This window comes from Macaca mulatta, chromosome 5 (assembly GCF_049350105.2).
Source record: "Macaca mulatta isolate MMU2019108-1 chromosome 5, T2T-MMU8v2.0, whole genome shotgun sequence".
Lineage (NCBI taxonomy): Eukaryota > Metazoa > Chordata > Mammalia > Primates > Cercopithecidae > Macaca > Macaca mulatta.
The window spans coordinates 7,242,824-7,266,824 of NC_133410.1; the positions used below are offsets into that span (position 1 = coordinate 7,242,824).

Genomic DNA, 24,001 nt, shown 5'->3' on the forward strand with positions numbered 1-24,001 from the left:
GTCACACAGCAGAGCCAGGTTTTGAGCCAGATGTGAGTCTCTTAGGACATCATAGAAGCTGAGGCAGGGCACACAGGGCCCTGAGGACTGCCTTTATTTGTAGAAGTAAGACAGGAAGAAGTCAGTGGGGGTGGAGAGAGGTCCGTGAGTCCTGCGTGCTCCTCAGAGCTCTCCTGGATAGAGCTAAAGAGACTGTGGGCTTGGGCCACATTCGTGGCTCAAGGAGCAGCAGCTGCTCCCAGAGCTTGGGGGCTACGTGCAGGAGGCCTGGAGTCAGCCTACCTGGGTGTCAATGCCAGCTCTACAACTTGCTAATTCTTTCTTTCGATCTGTCATCACACTTCAAAGAGACCACAGAGGCCTTCTCTACCACACCCCCAATGACAATTGCACCTGTCCGTACAGTTTTTCCAGTATATTTCTCATTATATCAGTGATACTAAAAACTTTTGGTACATGGGTGGCCCTACGGGGGCTCCATTGTCTTCACTTGTTATGCTTAAACTGTGTCCTCTCAAAATTCGTATGTTGAAGCCCTGACCCCAAGTACCTCAAAATGGCAGGTCAGTAAGTGGATAGTGCCTTTGAGGAGGTGATTAAGGTAAAGTAAGGTCATTAGCATGGGCTGTGATCCAATATGCCTGGTGTCCCTATAAGAAGAGACGGGTTACCCACAGAGGAAGGACCTGGAGGACACAGGTTGAAGACGGTCAGATACAAGCCAGGGAGAGTGGTCTCAGAATCAAAGCAGCCCTGCCCATACCCTGATCTCAGAATTCTGGCCTCCAGGATGGTGAGCAGGGAAATGTGTGCTGTGTAAGCCGCACAGTCTGTGGGGCCTTGCCATGGCAGCCCCAGTGAATGATTACCCAACCCTGCAGCACCAGGGGTGGTAGGATTTGGGTGCTGGAAGCTGGGGCCTGCTGCAGGGGCACTGCCTGTCTGGAATGGGTGGGGCCACCATGCTGGTCTTACCAGGGCCCTGAGCAGCTGCCACTGATGCTCGTCCAGGCACTGGGAGGACCCCTGCTCCAGCGCACGCTGTTCCCGCAGCTCCTGCAGGAGGTGCTTCTTCCCCGACAGCCGCATCTGTGTCAGGGTGGCCAGGGCGTTGCCACGGAGTGCCAGCCTCCGGAGGGCCGAGCGCAATAGCAGGTCATGCCCCTGCAGGACACACCGCGTGGACCTTTGAGGAAAGCAGGTGGGGGGTGGGGTCAATGCTCTTGGCTTCACGGAGCCAGTGACAAGCTCCCCAAACAGCCACAGCCCACAGGGAGCTCCTCCTAAAGGAAGCAGGTTGGAATCACCGCCTTCTAATGCCATCCTCTTAGGCGTGGGTGCTCCCTGGGCACCACACCGCCATCTGCTTGTCTATTAATTTTTTTAACCTCATCACATCCTGCCCAGCTGTGCAACGCATGTGTACGGCAGCCTGTGGTATGCAGCCACTAGTATTAATGGCATGAATCAAAATCAGCACATCCAAAACTGAAATCTTGAGCTATTTTTGACTTCCTATTTCAGTGATTCATGTAAAAAACCTCAGCCTGCCAGAGGTTCAGCATTTGGTTGTATAACTTGAGGTGTCCGCTGAGAGGCTGAGAGGTGAACAGAGAGGTCTAACAGTCAGCTGCCAAGAAGAGGCTGGCAAACACTCCAGGCTTTTTGGTGGCTGCCTTCATCCTAGGAATAAAAGCCATTCCTCACAAAGACCTAATTCAGAAGCAGCTGAATTCCAACGTGGTGGAATGAATCTTCCACTATCTGAAATTCCTGCTAGAAGTAACATAAAATCCTCTCTGGAAAGAGATCGTATCATTTGAAGTCTTAAATTATCTCTACAATTTTTCATGCTTAGTGGTCATCATCCAATAAAAATACCCTGACATGCAAATAGGTGAGAATTAACTAAAAATAAAAGGAAAACAGACAATAGAAACATGCCCACAAGATATCAGAAAACAGAATAGTCAGACAGACCTTTACACTAATTATGATTAATATGTTCTAGAAATTAAATAATAAGATGAAGAATTTCAGCAGATAACTGGAAACTATACAAGGAATCAAATGGACATCCTAGAACTGAAAACACAATAACTGACATGAACAACTCAGGAGATGGGTTTAACACCTGATAAAATATGGCTGAAGAGAGAGTGGTTGGAAGATACCTCAAAGGAAAATGTCCATGCTGAACCACAGAGAAGAATAAAAAATACAGAGTAGCATGTAAGAGACATATGGGATAAAGTGGAAAAGCCTCATAAATTCTGTCACTGGAGTACCAGAAAAAGAGGAGGGAGAGAATGGGTAGTGGAAGATCTAAAGAGAAAACATCTGAGAATTTCCATAAACTGATATGAAAACCCAAATATATACCAGCATGAGGATTTACATTAAACATAAATGGACTAGACATTAATACAATTAAAAGACACAGGTTTTCAGTCTAGACAAATTCCCCAGTCGCTCTCTGTTGTCCTCAGTATAGCTCACCAGGTGTCCCTGGTCTGAGCCTACTTATGTTTCCATCCTATTCTTTGTTTGCTTGGTTGGTTGTTTGTTTTTGAGATGGTGTCTCACTCTGTAGCCCAGGCTGGAGTGCAATGGTGCGATCTCAGCTCACTGCAACCTCCACCTCCGGGGATCAAGTGATTCTTGTGCCTCAGCCTCCCAAGTAGCTGGGATTACAGGCACCCGCCACCACACCCAGGTAATTTTTTGTATTTTAGTAGAGACAGGGTTTCACCATGTTGCCCTGGGTGGTCTTGAAATCCTGAGCTCAGGTGATCTGCCCACCTCAGCCTTCCAAAGTGCTGGGATTACAGACATGAGCCACCTCACCCGGCCTCCATCCTCTTCTGATGTTTCCCCCGTATTATCCAATTCCATAGCTAGACACCTACTTCTTGATGGTATACACAATTTGTTTTCTGTAAAGGGCTGGACAACTAAAATAGTTATATCAATACCCGAAGGAAAATAAATTGAAAATAAATTCTACCAAAAAGACATACACACTTATACATAATACATATATATACATAAGTGTATATATAAGATATATACACTTATATGTTCATTGCAGCACTAGTCACAATAGCAAAGACACAGATTCAACCTAGGTGCTCATCAATGGTGGACTGGATAAAGAAAATGTGGTACATATACACTATGGAATACTATGCAGTCATAAAAAATAATGAAATCATGTTATTTTTAGTAACATGGATACAGCTGGAAGCCATTACCCTAAGGAAACTAATGCAGACACAGAAAACCAAATACTGCATGTTCTCACTTATAGGTGGGAGCTTAACATTGGGCACATATAGATATAAGGATGGGAACAACAGACACTGGGGACTACAAGAGGGGGCCAAGTGTTAAAAAACTATCGATGGGGTGTTGCATCCACTACCTGGGTGATGGGAGCTGTACCCCAATCCTCAGCATCATGAAATATACCTTTGTAACAAGCCTGCGCATGTGCCCTCTGAATCTAAAATAAAAGTTGCAAAATAAAACTAAAAAATAGCTATATCAAAATTTTTTTCTCAGCTGGGCATGGTGGCTCATGCCTGTAATCCTAACACTTTGGAAGGCTGAGGTGGGTGGATCATTTGCGGTTAGGAGTTTGAAACCAGCCTGGCCAACATGGTGAAACCCCATCTCTACTAAAAATACAAAAATTAGCCAGGCATGATGGCAGGCACCTGTAATCCCCCCTACTCGGGAGGCTGAAGCTGGAGAATCACTTGAACCCGCGAGGCGGAGGAAGGCTGCAGTGAGCCGAGATTGCACCACTGGACTCTAGCCTGGGCAACAGAGCAAGATTCTGTCTCAAAAAAAACCCAAAAAAGCAAAAAAACCTCACATATATATATATACACGTATTTTTTTTCTCATATGAAAGAAGGAAAAAAATACCAGCAAATTGAAAAGACCATATTGCACTAATAGTTATAGCAAAAATGTGAAAAATGAATATAAAAACTGATAATTGGGGAGTGGCTGCAAGAGGGCACAAGACATCTTTTAAAAATTGCATTGTAGCAATTTTTGGGGTGATGGAAATGTTCTAAATTTGGATTGTGGTGATGGAGTAGAACTCTGTAAATTTACTAAAAATCACTGAATTGTACTCATAAAATAAATGTATTGTAAATTATACCTGAAGAAAGCTGTTTAAAAAAGTTCCTGTGACAGACAACTCTATGAAGTAGATATCATTAGCCCATTTTATAGATGAGGAAATCGAGGCTAAGAAACATTAAGTCATTTACATTCAAAGGAAGCCGACGGGCAGTCAGTGTGCCCACTGTACAGATGAGGACACTGAGGCTGGACAGAGCATCATGCAGGACACAAAGCCCCAGGCCTTCAGGGAGCTGTACTCACTCTTCAGTGAGGCCGCCAAGTCGGCCCAAGACGCCGCGGATGGTGCCTTTGTGGTCCTCCCGCAGGTGTGTCTGCAGCACGCTGGACAGCGCACACTCCTCCATCCACACCTGAATTCAGGACAGAGGGACAGAGCGGGTATGTGGTTACTCATTTCAACAATCCTCCTTGCTCAGATTGTGCATTTTGTTTCTTGTGTGTGTGTTTCTTTTTAAAATCCCTTTCTGCTCTGATTTCATTAACATTTTCTCTTGCATTTTCTTCTAAAAGCTTAAAATCTTTCCTATCTGCATTTAGGGAAAATGCAAATGGGAAAATTTTAAATACTTTAAATTGAAGTATCTAAAATTTATTTTCTGTGGAGTTAGGAAGGGATCTAATTTTCTCTGGATAAATGGATAATGAATTGTGCCAACAATGTTTATTAAATAATTTATTTATTTCTGGCTTTCCTCCAATGCCACTTTGTCTTGTATAATTAACATATACACACACATCTTGTCCCAGCTTCTGTATTTTCTTCTATTGGTCTGTCTATTTCTGCACCAATACCATGATTGCTAACGTTGCAGCAATTAAACATCAGTGCAGCGAGGGTAGGTCCTGTCTTATCCTCTTGTTCAAAGCTGCCTTAGCTATTCCTGGTTGCTTTTCCTTTCATATGACTTTTAGGATCAGCTGGTCGTTTAAAACGTCTCTTTGGAATTTTCTCATAATTGGGTTGATTTTACAGATCAATTTGCAGAGAATCGCCATCTTTGCAAAATTGAGTTTTCCACCCTAAGACATGCCATTTCTCTCAGTTTTCTTTATGCCTTCAATAACATTCTAAAAACGTCTCCCTTAAGCTTGTATACATATTGGTCAACTTATTTTTAGGCATCTTGTGGCTTTTATTCTGAAGATGATCTTTCTTTATCACTGGATGTTGCTGGTATGGAGGAAATCTACTGGTTTGGGATATTGATTTTGTATGTGGTGACATTTCAGAGCAATCTTCATAGTTGTGACAGTTTGTAGATCCTTCTGGCTTTTCAATAGAGACATTCATATTATCCACAAATATGGTGCACAAAATTCGATGTAGGAGCTTCTGCTCATCCTAATTGACTGTGTTGTTCAGAACAGATCTTTTCATGGCCTGACTTACTGTCTGATTGGTCTGTTATTTTCTGTGAGATGGGGTATTAAAATCTCCCACCATAGTTTCAATTTGTTCATCTTTCAAGTCTGTCAAATTTTGCTTTAGGTGTTTTGTGGCTAAATTGTTGTATGTTCCTCTCACACTATGTAATGACTCTCTTCATCCCTAAAACATGTTTTCTGCCTAAAGTATAATTTGTCAGATCTTAGTATCATGCACTTTCTTTAGGGGGATATTTGCCTGGGATATTGTTTTCCTTCCCTTGGCTTTCTAACTTCTGATGATCTAGCTGTGTCTCCTGTAATGCCACATAGCTAGATTAGGAAATGTGTTTTTAGCAATCGAAATGAATCTGCTAGTATTTATTGTGACTAATGGTAGGCTTGGACTTATTCCCACCATCCAATCTGGTGTTTTCTAGGTATTATGAAAAGTGCATTCTTCTCAACTTGTTTTTCTCTTTTATTGGATTCACCATCTTTTAGGTCTCTAACCTGCATTTTGGGATACTTTTTTCTCTCCCTTGAAAGTCATATATTCTGCTTCGTTATTTTACTCTGTCAATGCACTGCAAAGACCGTCAGAGCTCCCCTGCGGCTGAACAGATTGGGTTATCACTTCATGCAGCGAGGGAGAACGTGTAGAGGGGTTAAGAAGGGCCCAGGTGTGGGCTGTGGGAGGTGATCTGGGGAGGGTTTAATGAAGCCAGGCTTGGCTCAGCCAGGACGGGGTGTCTGGGCATGTTCGGGGTGGGGAGTTGGACGATGTCCATGTTTGGTCTGTGTTCAGGTATGGTGGCCGGTTGGCCTCATTTTTGGCTCCACCTTTCATGGAACAGAGGGGCCTCATCTTGTTGATGCCCAGTGGTTGGTTGTTCAATAGGAGAACACCCAGGCCCCGCTGTGAGTAACGGGCTGGCTTCTGGATGGGAGGCGCTGTTCTTTTCTCTCCCATGTGATTACTCTTCAGTTTTTAAGTTGTCTATTTAATTTGTAAATATAAAGTTAATACTTCTGCCCTCCTCCAGACTAGAAGGAGAAAGAGGATTCCAGTGTTCTCTCTGCCTTCTGGGATACCGCTCTCCATTATTGTGGTTCTGTGCTGTTTTCTAAATTCTTCATCTAAACTGTTTATTTCTAAACTCTTCAGTTCATTGTTTGAACCATCAATGTTCCTTTGCCCGGGTATGATTTGTTATTTCCCTCACTCCCTCTGTTCTCACTCTTTTAAAAATTGCCTATTTTATTTCTACAGAATTAGATATGTTCTACTTCTATAGGATTTTGTCATCCTATTCTCCATGTCTCTTCTTCCATATTTTCCGTCTCTTCAGACCTCTAAGCTGTCTTCTGGGACCACCTTCTTACACTCATCTTCCAGTTCACACACTGTTTCTTTAGCCACCATTTAATCTGCCATTCTGTTAACTAATCCAATTAGATTTCTGTTTTCATTACTATAATGTTCTTTTTTCTTTGAGATGGAGTCTCACTGTCCCCAGGCTGAGTGGTCTCCTGTGAGATCTCAGCTCACTGCAACCTCCGCCTCCCGGGTTCAAGCAATTCTCCTGCCTCAGCCTCTGGAGTAGCTGGGATTACAGGTGCCTGGCACCATGCCCGGCTAATTTTTGTATTTTTAGTAGAGACAGGGTTTCACCATGTTGGACAGGCTGGTCTTGAACTCTTGACCTAGGTGATCCACCCACCTCAGCCTCCCAAAGTGCTAAGATTACAGGCGTGAGCTACCACTCCTGGCCTCATTACTATAATTTTCATTCACAAAGTATATCTTTTCAATGTATTGTCTTGTTTCTTAGTATATTGTTTTTAGGGCTATTAATCTCCTCTGTTTTTAAAAGAACACACGTTACAAGCACATTCTAACGAGGTCCAAGGTCCCACAGCTAATAAACAGTGAGGCAGGAACTGATATCTACATCTTTCTGTCTACAAAGTTCAAATATTTTCTAAATCCACCATGCTCCTCCCTGACGATCTCACATCACCAGGAGATGCACCTAACTCAGCAAGACCGTGCTACAACCAAGGACTCCATCCTTAAGGTGAGAGTCCTTCCCTTTTCCATGGCTTTTTAAAAGGCCCTACCTCTGGCAGCCTGGAGATGGCGCACACTGCATTTGGAATGCATATTAAACACAGAGGCCTGGACAGAAGCACCAGCAGCCTAGACTTCAGTTCTGGTGGACGCTGTGATTCGTAACACTTGTGCTTAACTATCACAAAACGACACTATGCTATCTGGAACATTTCATTAAATCCCATCTCTGACTCCTCTTTGTGAGGAGTTTACAATAATCTGTCAGAGTGCTAGGGAAACCAGAACATTCTAGAAAATTCAGCACAGGCCTTTTTTTTTTTTTTTTGAGATGGAGTCTCACTCTGTTGCCCAGGCTGGAGATGGCGCGATCTCAGCTTACTGCAACCTCTGCTTCCTGGGTTCAAGAGACTCTCCTGCCTCAGCCTCCAGAGTAGCTGGGATTACAGGCATGCACCACCACGCCTGGCTAATTTTTGTATTTTTAGTAGAGACGGGGTTTCGTTGTGTTGGCCAGGCTGGTCTTGAACTCTCAACCTCAGGCAATCTACCCGCCTTGGCCTCGCAAAGTGCTGGGATTACAGATGTGAGCCACCACGCCTGACCAGTCTTGATTCTTTGAAAGGTGAGTTTGCATTGCCATTAAAGTATATACGGGTCTTTGCTGTGTGTTTTGAGAATGTAGCTAAAACTAGCAACAGGATTTAACGATGATTGATAAGGTCAAGATCTCTGGACCAGATGGTGCCTGCAGTTGTCACACAAACCTCAAACCTCTTCAGCATTATCAAATGCAGGCTTGTACATGCTGACATTCAGAAGAGGTGCTTCCTCGGGCTAGAGTGCTGGTCATTGCTACCAGGTCATTTTGTGGCCTCGGGTAAGTTTTACTCTTTTTTTCAAACTCTCATGTATTATGGGGCGAAAGGGAAAGAGCTATTGATTGATGCCTAGTATGTGCTGAAAATTTGGGAGTGTCCTCCTGGAAACAGGGAGGGTTTTTAGGTGGGGTGGGCTCTAAAATCAACTCCTGAGGGAAACACTGGAGTGCTGGGGGTGAGGGGGGCACTGCAGTTTTAAACAGCATGGTCAGAGTAGGCCTCATAGCGAAGGTGACATGGAGCAAAGACTCGTAGCAGGGTGGGATGAGGCAGGAGCGTGGCTCCAGCAGGAGCCAGAGGAGTGCAAGGAACCAGCGGGGCTGCGGGGAGCATGCCGGTGCAGTCAGAGGGCAGCCAGGGCCTGACATGGTGGGCTCTGCAGAGTGTGGTGAGGTCTGTGGCTTTTATGCTGTAGGAAATGAGAAGCCACTGGGGGTTCTGCAGAGAAGCAACATGATGTGACTTAGTGTTCCCTATCAAATCTATTGTGCTGACGACTGTAAGATGCCCAGTTATTTCCGGTATCACTAACAGAGAAAAGTCACTGCCAATTAAATTAAAATGTATCTTGATTTCAGGGGTGTTAAAATATTTTTAAATGTGTATCCTAAAAATTAGTGGCATATAGGATGTCTTAAAACAGGGGTGTCCAATCTTTCGACTTCCCTGGGCCACACTGGAAGAAGTACTGACTTGGGCCACACATAGAATGCGCTAACATGAATGATAGCTCATGAGCTAAAACAAATGCAAAAAAATCTCATGATGTTTTAAGAAAGTTTATGAATTTCTGTTGGGCGCATTCAAAGCCATCCTGGGATGCATGCAGCCTGTGGGTTGGACAAGCTTGTCTTAAAAGTATCATTCTAGCTAGGGGTTGAGAATGGAGGTAGAGCAGTTGGTCAGCTATTGCAGTAACCCAGACCAGAGTGGTTTTGACTAGGGTGCTAAGAGGGGAGGTGCTGAATAGTGGTCACATTCAGGATTAGACTGCAGGTAAAACCAATGGGATTTTGTGTCAACCAATGTAGGGTGTGAAAGAAAGAGGAGTCAAGGATGACCCCAAGGTTTCTGCCCCAATTTAGTACAAAAACGGAGGAAGGCTGTGGGTAAGGCAGGTTGGCAGGAAGAGCAACAGCTCTTTTTGACGCACGAATTTCTCAGATCTATCAATCATCTAAATGGAGACTTCATGTAGATCTGAGTTCAGGAACGATCCTGAGCTGAGGGTGTAAATTTGGAAGCTGTTGGCTCTCAGTCCAATGACCCTTGAGGAACTGAAACCTGACAAGAGCCATGTGAGTGAGCATGGAAGTGACTCTTCTCCAGTCAAGCCTTCAGATGAGACTCCAGCCCCAGTCCAGGGATTGGATGTTGCCTTGTGAGAGGCCCTCAACAAAGGGCCCAGTTAAATTGTGCCTGGACCCCTGACCCACAGAAATTGTGAGACAGTAAGTGCAAGTTGTTTTAAGCTTCTACTTTGGGGGTTACTTGTTACACAGCATTAGAAAACTAATACAGATGGTGTGTGACTGGATGGGATCACACTGAGACAGTGCATGTAGATAAAGAAGAGGATTGGATACTGCACTCCAGGGCTCTCCAGTGTTCAGAAATTAAGGAGTTGGGAAGGGGCCAGCAAAGGAGACTGAGAAGGAGAAAGAAGTGAGCTGGGAGGAGAAGCAAGAGAGTGAAGTGGGTGTTTCAAGGAGGAGAGAAGAGACCAACTTGGCCAAACACCACGCCTGAGTCCAGTAAGAGGAGGCCTGAAAGCTCTGCACAGAGGAGAGCAGACTTGGTGATGAAATGATGAAAACCACCTGGAGTGGGGTGCAGAGAGAGGGAGAGGAGAGTGAGGTGGGGAGCCAGGATTCAAACTCAGACAGACTGCCTCTAGCACTGGTGTTCTTTACTGTTTATGCTAAGGAGTGCACCAACTGCCACATTCCCTGCCCCACTCCTACCACTGGTGTGTTAGTTTCCTGTGGCTGCTATGACAAATTATTACAAATTTGGTGGCTTAAAACAACACTTATTACCTTACACTTCTGGAGATCGGAAGCCTGAAATGAGGGTCGGCAGGTCTGCACTCCTCCCCAAGGGTCTGGGGCAGAATCCATTTTCTTGCCTTTTCCAGTTCCTAGAGGGCACCTGCATTCCTAGGCTCACAGCCCCTTCCTCTGTCTTCAAGTCCAGCAATGGCTGCAGAGTCTTCCTCACTGCCTCGCTCTAGCACTGATGCTCCTTTTTCACTTATAAGGACCCTTGTGATGACATGGGGCCCAGCCAGATCACAGGGAGAATATCCCCATCTCACGATCCTTTGCTTAATCACATTTGCAAAGTCCTTTTTGCCTTGTAGCCAGACATATTCACGGGTTTTAGGGATTAAGATGTGGGTCTCCTTGGGGGGCCATTATAGCCACCTACCGCAAAGGGACTGGGAGAAGCCCAGACATCTACATTAGAGCAGATTAAATTTTGAAAAACACCATTCTACAACCTGTTCCAACAGTGTAATTCACAAATTCCATAATTTTTAACCACTTCCCTGAGCAATGGGATATGAAACAATCAACTGTCTTTTTGCATAGAAAACAATGTGGGAAAGGCAATTTGCAGTTGATGTGTTTTTGATTTTCCGTGAATAGCCTCATTGGTGCTTTTCTTTTCATGGCTAATATTCATCTGAACCACAGAGAGCTCATTTCTCCTTTTTTTCATCAGTGAGGAAATATGGCAGGTAGATCTCTAACTATCGTGTGTTAATTAATTAATTAAATTTATTTTATTTTATTTATTTTGAGACAGAGTCTCGCTCTGTCGCCCAGGCTGGAATGCAGTGGTGCAATCTCGACTCACTGCAGGCTCCGCCTCCTGGGTTCACGCCATTCTCCTGCCTCAGCCTCCCAAGTAGCTGGGACTACAGGCGTGCACCACCATGCCTGGCTAATTTTTTGTATTTTTAGTAGAGATGGGGTTTCACCATGTTAGCCAGGATGGTCTCGATCTCCTGACCTCGTGATTCGCCCGCCTCGGCCTCCCAAAGTGCTGGGATCACAGGCGTGAGCCACCGTGCCCAACTATCATGTGTTAATTTAAGGCAATTAAGTAACCAGTAAGTTAACTATGACATAGACACCTTGAGAAAACAGTCTTGGGTCATACTTATGTAATCAGTTGATGAGGTAATTAATTCTCCTGCTTCCTTCCTGCATGCAAAACTCAGCTGGAAATCTTCCCCACATGCCAAGAAAAATTCACAATCATATGCTCACAAAGTAAACAAATAAAACATTACAAACAGAGCTGTGCATAGTCTATTATTTGCCTAAAATAACTTAAGACTCATAACCAGAGAGTTTTAGATGAATCATAGGTGTTTTGTCAGAAATGAAATTCTGGATTCCTTCACTGTCAATGCCATTAAATGAGTCAATAGATACTGTGCAAAAAGTCTTTTAAATGAGTCAATAGATACTGTGCAAAAGGTCTTAACTTGCATTATCTCCATGCAGTCATTTGGATATTGTGACCCTTAGTTTTCACACAGAAGCTGGAGTTCTGAGGTATCTTTAGCAAGCTGTGTAAAATCAGAGTTGCAAGAGGTCAGCTCACTGGCTAAAGTCACACAGCCCGTTAACGTGCCTGCTCTGGCTCAAACCCCTGTCTCAGGCTTCTGAGGTTATGGGCCTGGCTGCAAAACCACAATGGTCTCTAAAAGGCCCCTACACTCATTTAGTGGGTCCACTTCAGAGGCCCATTAGGCTTACTTGGTTTCTAAGACACTGAGGCTCAGGTCCTGCTCCCTCCCCAGAGACTGTAAATGAATTGGTCTGCAGCCCAGGATTTGGAATGAATTGGATGAATTCAGCTTCACTTAGATCCCTTAGAAGAATACAAGGCAAAGGCAACACTGTCATCATTTCCAAAGCTGCATTATTGTTGCTGGAAATGCAACAAGTTTTCCTGAACATTTGCCATATTGCAGCCACCGGGCTTTGAATAGGCAGTGTAAAGATGAAAATCAGGGTTGCCGTCCTCAAGGAACTCATAGCCAAATGCAGGAGACAGACAAGTCACCTATGACAGGGCAACCAGATGCTACTGACAGAGGACTGAATGAACTAGAAGGAGGTCTAAGAATTCATTCGGGCAGGCAACTAGGCCCTGTGCCTGTCCCCACAGCTGTGACTGGTCATGCGTTTGCACAATGCTTTCCTGTATCTACTTTGTACTTTCTATTGCCCCAAGGAATTGTTTTAGGAAACCTCTTTTAGATGGATGCATCAGTCAGACTGATCTTTTGTAACTAATTGCAAACCCAACTTAAAGAAACAGGGCTTGTTTCTGACAATAAGCATGTAGGGGCTGGCGGTTCAGGTCTACAGCAGTGGCTTAACAGCACCGCCAGAGGCTCGGGGCTGTCTGAGACTGTTCCAACCACTGGAGCCCACCAGGCTCACACAGGCTGCCTCTAGGGCAGAGAAAGGCTGATACACCTCCAGGCCTCCCGTGCGTTCTAGGAAGGAAGAATGGGACACTGAAGAAGGGGGCTGCTCCAAGCAAAACCAGCTTTGGTATCAGGAAACAGAAGCCCTTTGCCTTGTTTCAAAGGCCAGAGCAGTGTCACTCAGGGATGGCTAGTTGCAAGGGATATGGATATTGAGGATGTTAGTTTCACAGTCTCTAGAGGGCCGAAGGCAGGGGAGAAAGGACTTGTGGGCGGTCTTGGTGGATGCTGAATTTGGAAATGCCTTCTTTCATTTAACAGTTTTTAATTTTTTAAAGATAAAATCAATACGGCTGGGCGCAGTGGCTCACGCCTGTAATCCCAGCACTTTTGGAGACTGAAGCAGGCAGATCACTTGAGTTCAGGAGTTTGGGACCACCCTGGCCACCATGGTGAAACCCTATCTTACTGAAAATACAAAAATTAGCCAGGTGTGGTAGCATGTGCCTGTTATCCCAGCTACTCGGGAGGCTGAGGCAGGAGAATCGCTTGAACCTGGGAGGCGGAGGTTGCAGTGAGCTGAGATCGCACCATGGCACTCCAGTCTGGGTGACAGAGCAAGATTCCATCTCCAAAAAAAAAAAAAAAAATCAATCTGTATTATTAGTTTCTCATTGCTGCTGTCCCACATTGCTACAAGCTGTGGCTGAAAACAACACAAATCTATTACCTTACAGTTTTGAGCCTAGGAGGCTGAAATGGGTCTTAATGGGTTAAAATCAAGGTATCAGCAGGGCTGTGCTCTTTTTTGGAGGCTATAGGGGAGAATATGCTCCTTGACCTTTCCAGCTTCTAGAAACAGCCAGAGTTCCTAGGCTCACAGTCACAACATTCCGACCTCTGCTTAGAACATCAACCCTCCTTCTCTGACTCCCACCCTTCTGCCTGTCTCCTGTAAGAACCCTTGCTGGGCTTACCAGCATCCCTACCTCAAAATCCTTCACTCAACCGCACCTGCTTTTTGCCATGTAAGGGAACACAGCGTAGATCTCTTTGGGGGTAACGATTCTGTCTCAGCATAAATCCATGATCTTCATAATCAGACTCTCACTGAAAAACAGGAGTCCCGTGTGTGCCACTGCCCCACCCCCACCGAGTCCACTCCCTGTGAACCGCTTTCCTTCCTGCTATTTGGTTGGTTACTCATTTCTCTCGTTCTAAAGAACAAGCTTTGCTGCTCTTCTTGATCAATTAACTTAAGGTATGATCTCCGACTTCCCGCTGAGGGAGATGATGGCTCTGCTCTCTCATCCCGCCCCCGTGGTGGGCCATTGTGAAAGGGAGGCAAGAGTCATCTCCGTGGAGCACCTACAATAGGCAGCAGTGGGCGTTCAGGATGTGAGGTCTCTCACGCTTCTTCATGTGTTTCTACAATGCAGACCCCAGCCCCCGGGTTCCCAAATGCCCGCACCTGCTGGTCTCGCTCTTGGAGCTCCTGGAAGAGTTCCCACTGCTGCCTCCGGAAGCGATCTGACTTCCCCAGCTGCCAGGCAGCGTTCTCCTGGACTTCCTGCCTCAAGTAGTCACATTCTTCTGCGGGGAGGCCAGTCATGCCAGGGAGCGTCTGAAGGAATAGGGCGTCCACGAACTTCTGGAAAGTGTCCATGGTGCTGCAGTACAGCTCCTGAAGCCGAGAACCACAGATGGGGTCACAGGTCATGGCAGGACCCTGTGTGGGGTCTCAGCTGCTCTCTGCCTCTCCTCCACAAGCCTCCCACAAGACACAAGGAGACCCACAGACAGGAACTCTCAAGTCACACATATGCAAGCATGCATAGACACATACACAAGTACACTCCCCCACAGGCACACACACTTGTACACACAGACACATGCACATGTACTCATACACATATGCATGCAGACAAGGCACATATACACACATGCACACACACACACGAACACATGCATGCTTTCATACACATCTGAGCCCTGTACACACTCCTACATACATCCATGCATAGACAAGTGCACACGTACACACATACACTCATATATACTTGCACAGTGACACACTCTTACACACACACATGCATAGCCTTGAGATGCACCACTCTCAAGCTCCACTCAGCCAAGCTTCACACCTGTTCTCCTCGCCAAGCTTCACACCTGCTCTCCTCGCCAAGCTTCACACCTGCTCTCCTTGCCAAGCTTCACGCCTGCTCTTCTCCCCCAGTGAGCTCTTCATCTCCTCAAAACCATCATTTGGGCCTCCCCTGGGTCACTGTCTAGATTATTTTCACAGTCCCCACTAGTCTGTCTCCCCCTCCACCCTCCATGCTTAAGTGAGTTATTTTCGTAAACTTCACGTCTTATCATGAGTCCTCCTGGCTCAAATAACGTGGAAGATCTCTGTTCCCCTTACACTCAGGATCACCCAGCAGGGCTTCCGGGCAGCTCAGAGATGGCCCCAGCTGTCCTGCTTCTTGTCTCATCATTCTGTTGCCTTCCTCCCCCACCTCCCCCACCCTGATATCTTTCTAAAAACTATGAAAAACAAACCCACACCATAATAATAATATTAAACACCTGTGAATCCACCACTCACATCTTTTTCTTTTTCTTTTTTTTTCATTTAAAACATGGAACCTTACAGGTAGCCGGGCATGGTGGCTCATGCCTGTAATCCCAACACTTTGGGAGGCTGAGGCGGGTAGATCATCTGAGGTTGGGAGTTGAAGACCAGCCTGGCCAACACAGTGAAATCCTGTCTCTACTAAAAAATACAAAAATTAGCCGGGCATGGTGGCGCAGGTCTGTAATCCCAGCTACGTGGGAGGCTGAGGCAGGAGAATCACTTGAACCTGGGAGGCGGAAGTTGCAGTGAGCTGAGATTGTGTCACCGCGCTCCAATTTGGGTGACAGAGAGAGACTCCATCTCAAAAAAAACAAAAACAAACAAACAAACAAAAAACATGGAACCTTACAGGTTAAGTTGGAATTCTTTATGGTTCCCTGCAATTCTTTTCCCCACCCTCTCAGCCTCAGACAGCCATCCCCATGAACGCAGTGACCCTCTCTCCAGTTTACACGTCTACACTTTCCCTGCATATCATGTTCATAAAGGTGGCTTTTGGTGTGTGTGTTCATTCACCCCATAAATGGCATCTCATTGCATGTTTCATTATGCAGATGCTTTTTGTTTTGTTTTGTTTTGAGACAGGATCTTCCTCTGTCGCCCAGGCTGGAGTTCAGGGGTGTGATCACGCTCTCGACTTTCTGGGCTCAGGTGATCCTCTCACCTCAGCCTCCCAAATGGCTGGGACTATAGGAGTATATGCCACTATGCCTGGCTAATTTTTTTATAATTTTTTGTGGAGACGAGGTTTTGCCATGTTGCTCAGGCTACTCTCGAACTCCTGAGCTCAAGTGGTCTGCCTGCCTTGACCTCCCAAAGTGCTGGGATTACAGGTGTGGGCCACCACGCCCAGCCCAGAAGCTTTTTAAAGCCACTCCTTTTGCCCCATCTCCAATTACTTTCACACCTAGAATGGACTCCTCACCCTGAAAAATTCCTCCAAAATAATCCCTTCTCTGGAACCTTCCCTGGGCCACTAACATGGGCATTTCTGACCCTGAGCTCCCACCAGCCGTTTGGTTAGCCCACCACGGTATCTAAGCTACAGTTTATCTGTCATCCCCCAAGACCACAGCTCCCCGATATAGCGGTTTTGTCACACTAGGGTCTGCACCCACATATCATATCCTCCCCAACCAAGCACGTGCCGGCAGTCCCTGAATGCGCCATGCCCCAACGCAACAAGAGCACCCACGTCCCCCTCTACCCAGGAACTCTCCTCGCATGTTCCAAAAATCAATTCAAGGTCTCCTTTTCTGGCAAGGCCCCCTGACCACAGGGTCTCATTAGGTGCAACGTGGCTTAGCTGAACATCTGCTTTCCTTCCTGGAGTCTGGAATCTTGATACATGACAGGAAAGAGGTGTGCCCGTATGACTGATTCCAACAGAACCCCTGGACTCTAAGCTCAGGATGTATTCCCTGGAAGACATTTCACACATGCTACCGCAACTCATGTGAATTAAGTGCATCCCGTGTGACTCCATGGGGAGAGGATTCTGGAAACTTGTGCCTGGCTTCCTCTGGATTTTACCCCTTGTAGCTTTTCCCTTTGCTGATTTTGCTTGGAATCCTTTCACTGCAATAAGTCCTAGCCATAGGTACAACTATAGGCTGAGTCTGTGAGCTGTCCTAGTGAACCACTGAACCTGGTGGTCTTACGGACCCCAGAGGAGGTGCCCCTCCTTTGCTGCTGCCCCTCCAGCACTCACCACCCTTTGCAGGCACTGGCTGTGTGATTGTCCTTCTCATGGACAAAACCACAGAGTTTCTTCTTACCACCTTTTCATTTGCAGGGCCTAGCAGAGTCCCCAGGAAATGACAGGTGATAATAAATATAATTGTTAAGAATTACTAATTTGAGTCAAGAACACTGTTTTTGCATAATATCACTCAATCCATACAACAGTTCAATCAAGGCATTCTATTATAATTATCATCATTTTATAAATGAAGAAACTGAGGCACAGAGAAGATGAGTAACTGGAACACAGTTTACAGATGGTAGGTCCTGGCCATTGGACTCTTGGACTCATACCCTTAGCCAGTGTGCTACACGGATAATTGGTTTTTTGAAAGGAAAAAAACATATTCTCACACATAGACCTAGTATTGTGTATGTCCCTAGGTCATACTTGCTGTGCTCAATGAATATAAGTTAAATTTCGTTCAAATCAATGTGAAATCAACCTAATGAATGCCATACTCTTAAGCTCATGGCCAACCCTGACTTCGGTCAGAATAAAGTGATCATGACAAGGGCATATGGAACCCACATTCTTTTAAAAGATTTAGAGATTAGATTTCTGATATGGCTAACCAGATAACTTGGATCAATTCTTTCACTGGGGGTGAATGAAAAAGATAGGTGAACAAAATAATTATTAAATCTTCATAAAAGTTGCAAAGAGCTAACAAGATTGTGATGAGTACATAGGCCAAGGGCTGAGAAGACACATCTGGAGGGTAATACTCAGCCTTTGGGCTGCTTTTACCTGGGGAGTGTTGGATGATTCAGAGGAGATGAATGAACAGCTGAGCAGGTCTTTTGACAGCCTGAAGCTGTCAGGAGACAGAAGTTTGAGTTCATCGTTCATTATGGGTAGGGGCCTGGTAAACCATTCCACACTTAGGGTTGGGACCCAAAAAGGCACACTGGAGAAATATTAGCAAAATGGAAGAGAACCAGCCCAGACTGGGTATACAGACTGTAACCTGGAGTCAAGTTATTTAGATTGCCCAGGATATTTTAAGCCCTGACTTCGAATTAAGGTGACCCTGGACCACTAGAGGTGCTGATATCTGACAGTATCATTGTATACCTGAAATTATTTCTACAAATAAATGTGCAAATTTTAAACATAGTATACAAAATATAAACAGACACATGAGGATATAAGATAACATAATCAAAGACCTACACAAACAATAGGCATCAGAAACAAACCCACAGGTATTTCAGAGAGTAATTACAAGTCAGCATGTAATTACAAGACATGGTCTTTAAAGTATCAACGGTTATTATGCTCATGAAGTTAAAAGCCACTCTTAAACATTTAAGCAAGGAGCTGGAAATTATAAAAAGTGACACTACTTAGTTTAAAAAGAGCCAACTAGCAGTTCTAGAATTGAAAAATATTGTCCAATATTAAGAACTCAATGTATAGGTTTAATAGCAATTTAGGCGCAGCTGAAGAGAGAATTAGCACCATGGAAAATAGATCAGAAGAAACTAGCAGAACAAAGCAAGGGGAAACTAAAGGATGAAAAATATGGAGGAAAAGATAACAACATAGAAGATACAATGGGAAGGTCCAACATGTTAAATTGGAGTCTCTGAAGGGTTAGAGGGAAAGTCTGGGTAGAAGCAGTATTTGAAGAGATAACAAAATTTCCCAAACTGATGGAAGAAATTTACAGACAAAGAAACCAAGGCTTCCTCTTTACATGTAAAAGAGAAGTTAAATAAGTTGCACAAATTTACACACAGCTCTGACAGTTGGGGTCCAGTGCCCATGACCTTGATGCTACTCAGGTAAATATATTTTAAAGAATGAATGCGTGAATGAATGAATAAATGAATAGCCAGCACCTAGCAAACACAGGGTCACTTTTTGCTACATGAATAGCAGATAAAATAGTCTTTAAGAAAAATAAAACAAAACATGACTAGACACAAAGGGGTCATTTCCTAATGCTGAAAGGTTTAATTCACTGGAAAAATGAAAAAGTTATAAACTTGTAAGTACTTAATAACATTACCAAATCAATAAAATTTGCCAAGTTAACAGAATAAAGGAGAAAAATATTACACTGATTACCTCAATAGAGGAAGATAAAAGCATTTTACAAAATTTAATTTCTATGCATGAGGAACACACTTAGCAAATTAGGAACGGAAAGAAACTTCCTTAACATGATTAAAGAAAAAAAATAACAGCTATATTACACATTATATCTAATGGTAGAAACCACAAAGCAATATTAAGAAAAACTAAATTAAATACGACCTAAATAAATGTATCAATCCATGTTTCCGGATTGGAAGACTTGATATTGCAAAGACATTAATTCTCCTCGAATCGACCTATAAATTCCAAATCTTAATCAATAACTATATGGGATAAAAATTGAAGCTACACATATTCTTTAATCCAATAATTCCACTCTTTGGTATATCCAAAAGAAATATGTGCACACAGCTTCTACAAGAAAGTTCATGTCAGCCAATGTGTAACACAAGAAGACTCCAAAGCCCATCACTAGTAGGATGGGTAAATGTATGGCATTGTATTTACACAACAGCACACTCCACAGCAATGAGGAAGAATGAACTACTGCCACATACAACCACATGGATGGATCTCTCAAATATAAAGTTGAGTGAAAGGCCAATGGGACAAAGCACATGCTGTACGATTCCATTTATATAAAGTTCAAAAACCGCCAAAGCTGCACAACAATGTCCGGGGATGTGCTCTGAGATTTACAACTGTAAATCAAACCAGGGATCTGATTTCTGTATCAGCTGGATGATGGCTCCTGGGAGCGGGGAGAGTGTTAGGATGGAAAGGAAGCATGGGGGTGTTCTGGGGTCCCAGCTACATTCTCTTTCTTGCTCCACATGGTTTCATAAATGTTTTACAATAATCATTTGTTGATTCGTAAGATTATGCTGTATTTATTCATATGTGTTCTATTTCACAATAAAACCAGTTTCAATGAATGGGGATGATGGACATTGTTTTCCAGCCTCTGAGAATCCCAATTTTCTTCCAGGAGACAGATTTTTAAGTTGACTCTCATTCTTGGACTCTCCAATTCTACAGCAGTGGTTGGGACAAACCTTTTTCTTTATTGTTCACAACTGTCAAATCACAACAATATGCGGGATTTGTAAATTAGAGAAGGGTTAGCTTTGTAAAAGCAACACAGTCCATTAGCTTAGGCTCCTTCTAATAAAAAATATGCTGGATCCTGTCTGCTCCCTGGAAAGACTCAAGTCTGCATTCTTTGTCACATGGTCTGACAGGCCATAAAACACATCGCTTCCCACTAAAGCTGGCACGTGTCACTTGGGAGATACAGATTTATTCTGTGCCTGAAATAGAACCAGAATTAATTTGCATTATTGCTTTCCCAGTACGTGTAAAGGGGTCAGGACAGAGGGGAACTCTGATGGGGGATGGAAGCTGGCCCTGAGCCTTACCTCTTAAGCTTAGGAGTATGTCCCCTTCCCCTCAAACAGTAGCACACACAGTCCAGGCAAAGACAAATGGCTCACTCTGAACTTGCTCCTTCACTCAGGTGTCTCCTCTGCAGCCTCATCCAAACCACCAGCTGCCCTCCCCAGGTTTCTCACAGAGCAGGGACTTGGGGCAAAGAAGGTACCCATACTCTAGAGCTTTTCAAAGCTTCCGTAACCTACTCAAGGCTCAGTCTTCTTATCTGTCAAAGGGGGCTGAAAATACCTGCTTTGAGGGCTGATTATGAGGATGAGAAAGGATTTATGGGGATTGGCTGGCTCAGAGCACACAGCAAGCACTTAATAGATGCTAGCTAGTATCATTAAAGTTGGAGAAGTTAGTGTGTGGTTCTCAAGAAGAGTTATCCACTGCTATTGTCATTCTAGGAACAAAGCATTTGGGGGAAAATAGGTGAGAATAATTCCCTCTGAGCAGCGGTAGTTTTTGTTTCAGTTGTTTGCAAGGCAAGCAGGAGGAGGGGACAGATGGGAGGGAGGGAAGGGAGGGGAAGTACAAGGCCAGAAATGGGCAGACAGCCCAGTGGGACTGAAGTATAGGGTGTTGGGGAGGCACAGGACTAGTGAGGGGCCAGCATCACACGAGGGACCCAAATGCCACACTGCCAAGTAGAGACCTGGCAGACTGGACCATGGTGGGGTTCAAGCAAGGCAAGGATGTGGCCAGGGCTGAAGATGCACTGATGAAGGTTCAGAGTCCACGCAATGGATCTTTCCGGGATTCCCTGGACACAGCCCAGCCCCTGAGAGTCCTTTGTTCCTCATCATAGGAATCAAGAATGTTCCCCAGGGACCCCAGCCCGACTGTTTTGAAGATGCACATTTAACGACTTCAGAGTAAAGTGTGCTCAGGTTCCCCTGACAAGTGGGTCCTGGAGAGCACAGGTGAGCTTGGATCTCTTAAAAATGGGAAGTGGGTTGAACAAGGGGTAGGAGCTCCAGCATCTGCAGGACTGGGCCATCCACCAGCAGCGTGACCATGGGCCAACTCCATTAAAAAAGGAGGGGAGGATACCTGTGCTATAAACTTGCAGAGACTATGGGGGATCCCACGAAACACCTGGGCAGCTCAGTGCACTGCCTCCCACTCTTTCTCCCGGCACCCATGCCCCTTGCCACATAACATTGCAGGGACTTCTCAAAGTGAGTGGGGAGCACTTCCCTAACTGCTACACTGAGTTCAGGCATGTGACTTGCTTTGACCGAGAGAATGAGGTGGAAGTGTGCTGCTTTGGAGGCTAGACCTCAGCTATTGCTATGAGAAGAACATGCCCAGGCTAGTCCACAGGTCTTAGGGGGAAGATGGGAGAGACATGGAGCAAGGTTGAGTCAAGTTAATCAAGCCCGGTGTAGATCAGCCAAATTCCTGAGCTGCAGACCATGAGTGCAAATCACTGTTGTTTTCAGCCCCTGGGTTTCCAGGTGTCTTGTTACACAGCATGACTGTGATCATAGTTACCTGGACAGCAGGAGATGGAGGGGGTCCTAAAAGTGAAAGCTCTGGGATAAATATGTGTGTCATCCTCACAGCACGCATACGTTCATTTTGCAAATGTCTCCTGGCACCTACTGCAGGCAAGGCCCTGTGCCAAGGACACTGCGGTGACCGAGGCAGGGGTGGACCCAGACCCGAGGGAGTTCACAGCCCAACAGGGGGTCAGACATTGCACATATGCTCCCCACAGGCTGTGACACATGTGATGATCAGGAGGATGGAAGTCCTAAGTTAGACAGGTCTAAGGAGAGGTCAGAGAAGGGTTCCCCTAAAGAAGTAGCATTTCAGCTGAGACTCAAAGAGCAAGAATGAGCTGGCCAGGCAAAGCCCAGGGAAGGAAGACAGTTTCAGGCACTGGTGTGGGAGGGACAAGGGTACCCTTGGGGGAACTAAGAGATAGCTGAGGTCAGCTGGAAGTCAGGGAGCAGAACTTTAGGAAGGGTGATGAGTGGGCCAGGTTGTGTGGACCTCATGGGCCAGGCTGGACAGGTGGATCCTGTGGGCCAGCTTGGGTGGAAGTGTCATGGGTCAGGTCAGGAAGGCCTTGTGGGTCAGGTTGGGGGCATCTTGTGGACAGGCTGGATGGGCCTCATGGATCAAGCTAAGTGGTCATGGTCATCCTGGGCCAGATTAAGGATGTTGGACTTCTTCTTGAGAGCAACAGGAGTCATTTTGGGGTGTTCACTGGCTCTTTCATATGGTTAAGAACTTAAAAGGAAGGTAGCCAAGAATTCCTGGATCAGAGAGGTTAAGTGATAGGGTCTAGGCCACACAGCAGGTATGCAGCTGAAATGGGCCCATAACCTGGTCTGTCTGCTTCTTGAATGACTCTTCTCCCCTCTGCACCTCTTTGCAGGGAGGTAAGATGGTTGTGAAAATTACCAAAAGGAAAGAGGGGTAGCATGTGATACAAGGGCACTTTGCGTTGTACTTCTGTAAAGAAAACACAACAGATTTGCCCCAGTAGTTTTACTAAATTATAATAAAAACCACAGCCAGGCACGGTGGCTCACTCCTATCATCCCAGAACTTTGGAAGGCCGAGGCGGGCAGATCACAAAGTCAGGAGACTGACACCATCCTGGCTAACACGGTGAAACCCTGTCTCTACTAAAAATACAAAAAATTAGCCGAGAGTGGTGTCGGGTGCCTGTAGTTCCAGCTACTCGGGAGGCTGAGGCAGGAGAATGGCGTGAACCCGGGAGGCGGAGCCTGCAGTGAGTGAGCACAGATTGCGTCACTGCACTCCAGCCTGGGCGACAGAGACTCTGTCTCAAAATAATAATAATAATAATAATAATAATAATAATAAAATAAAATAAAACAAAATAAAAAGCCACATTTCCTTAGCCTGTTACTGTAAAGGTAGATATGCATCACCCAGCCTATTTTTCTGAGTCTGCATCCTTGGTCATGGTGTATAAACCCTTTAAGCCTAATAAGGACCATGGAAACTGCCTTGAGTCTGCAGCGCCCATGGACACCTGCTTCCCAGCAACGGGGAGGTCTGTGGTGCCCAAGCTTCTATCATTTCCTCTCAAGATCTGCTTCCAATACGTTACTTGCCCAGAAAATCAGGGTTTTCATGGTCTTCAAGAAACAGATTTCTTTCACTCTTGGGAAACGTACCGTTTTTCTCTGTGGTTCACAGAATGTCTCCCTCAAGATGT

At 45.1% G+C, this 24,001-nt stretch overlaps 1 protein-coding gene across 7 annotated transcripts in view; it reads right to left on the bottom strand.

The window, feature by feature from the left end:
- The window catches only part of EVC (EvC ciliary complex subunit 1), a 92,929-nt gene that overhangs the window by 15,400 nt on the left and 53,528 nt on the right, over positions 1–24,001 (bottom strand). For 6 of the 7 annotated variants that reach the window (XM_078003150.1, XM_015137932.3, XM_078003148.1 and 3 more), the window contains 3 exons: positions 14,409–14,621; positions 4,405–4,514; positions 976–1,186 (listed from right to left, as the gene is read on the bottom strand). In XM_078003150.1, the coding sequence (XP_077859276.1) occupies positions 976–1,186; positions 4,405–4,514; positions 14,409–14,621 (534 nt within the window). Of the gene's footprint in view, positions 1–975; positions 1,187–4,404; positions 4,515–14,408; positions 14,622–19,258; positions 20,676–24,001 lie in introns of those variants that run through there. The other variant, XM_078003152.1, reaches the window with a different exon arrangement.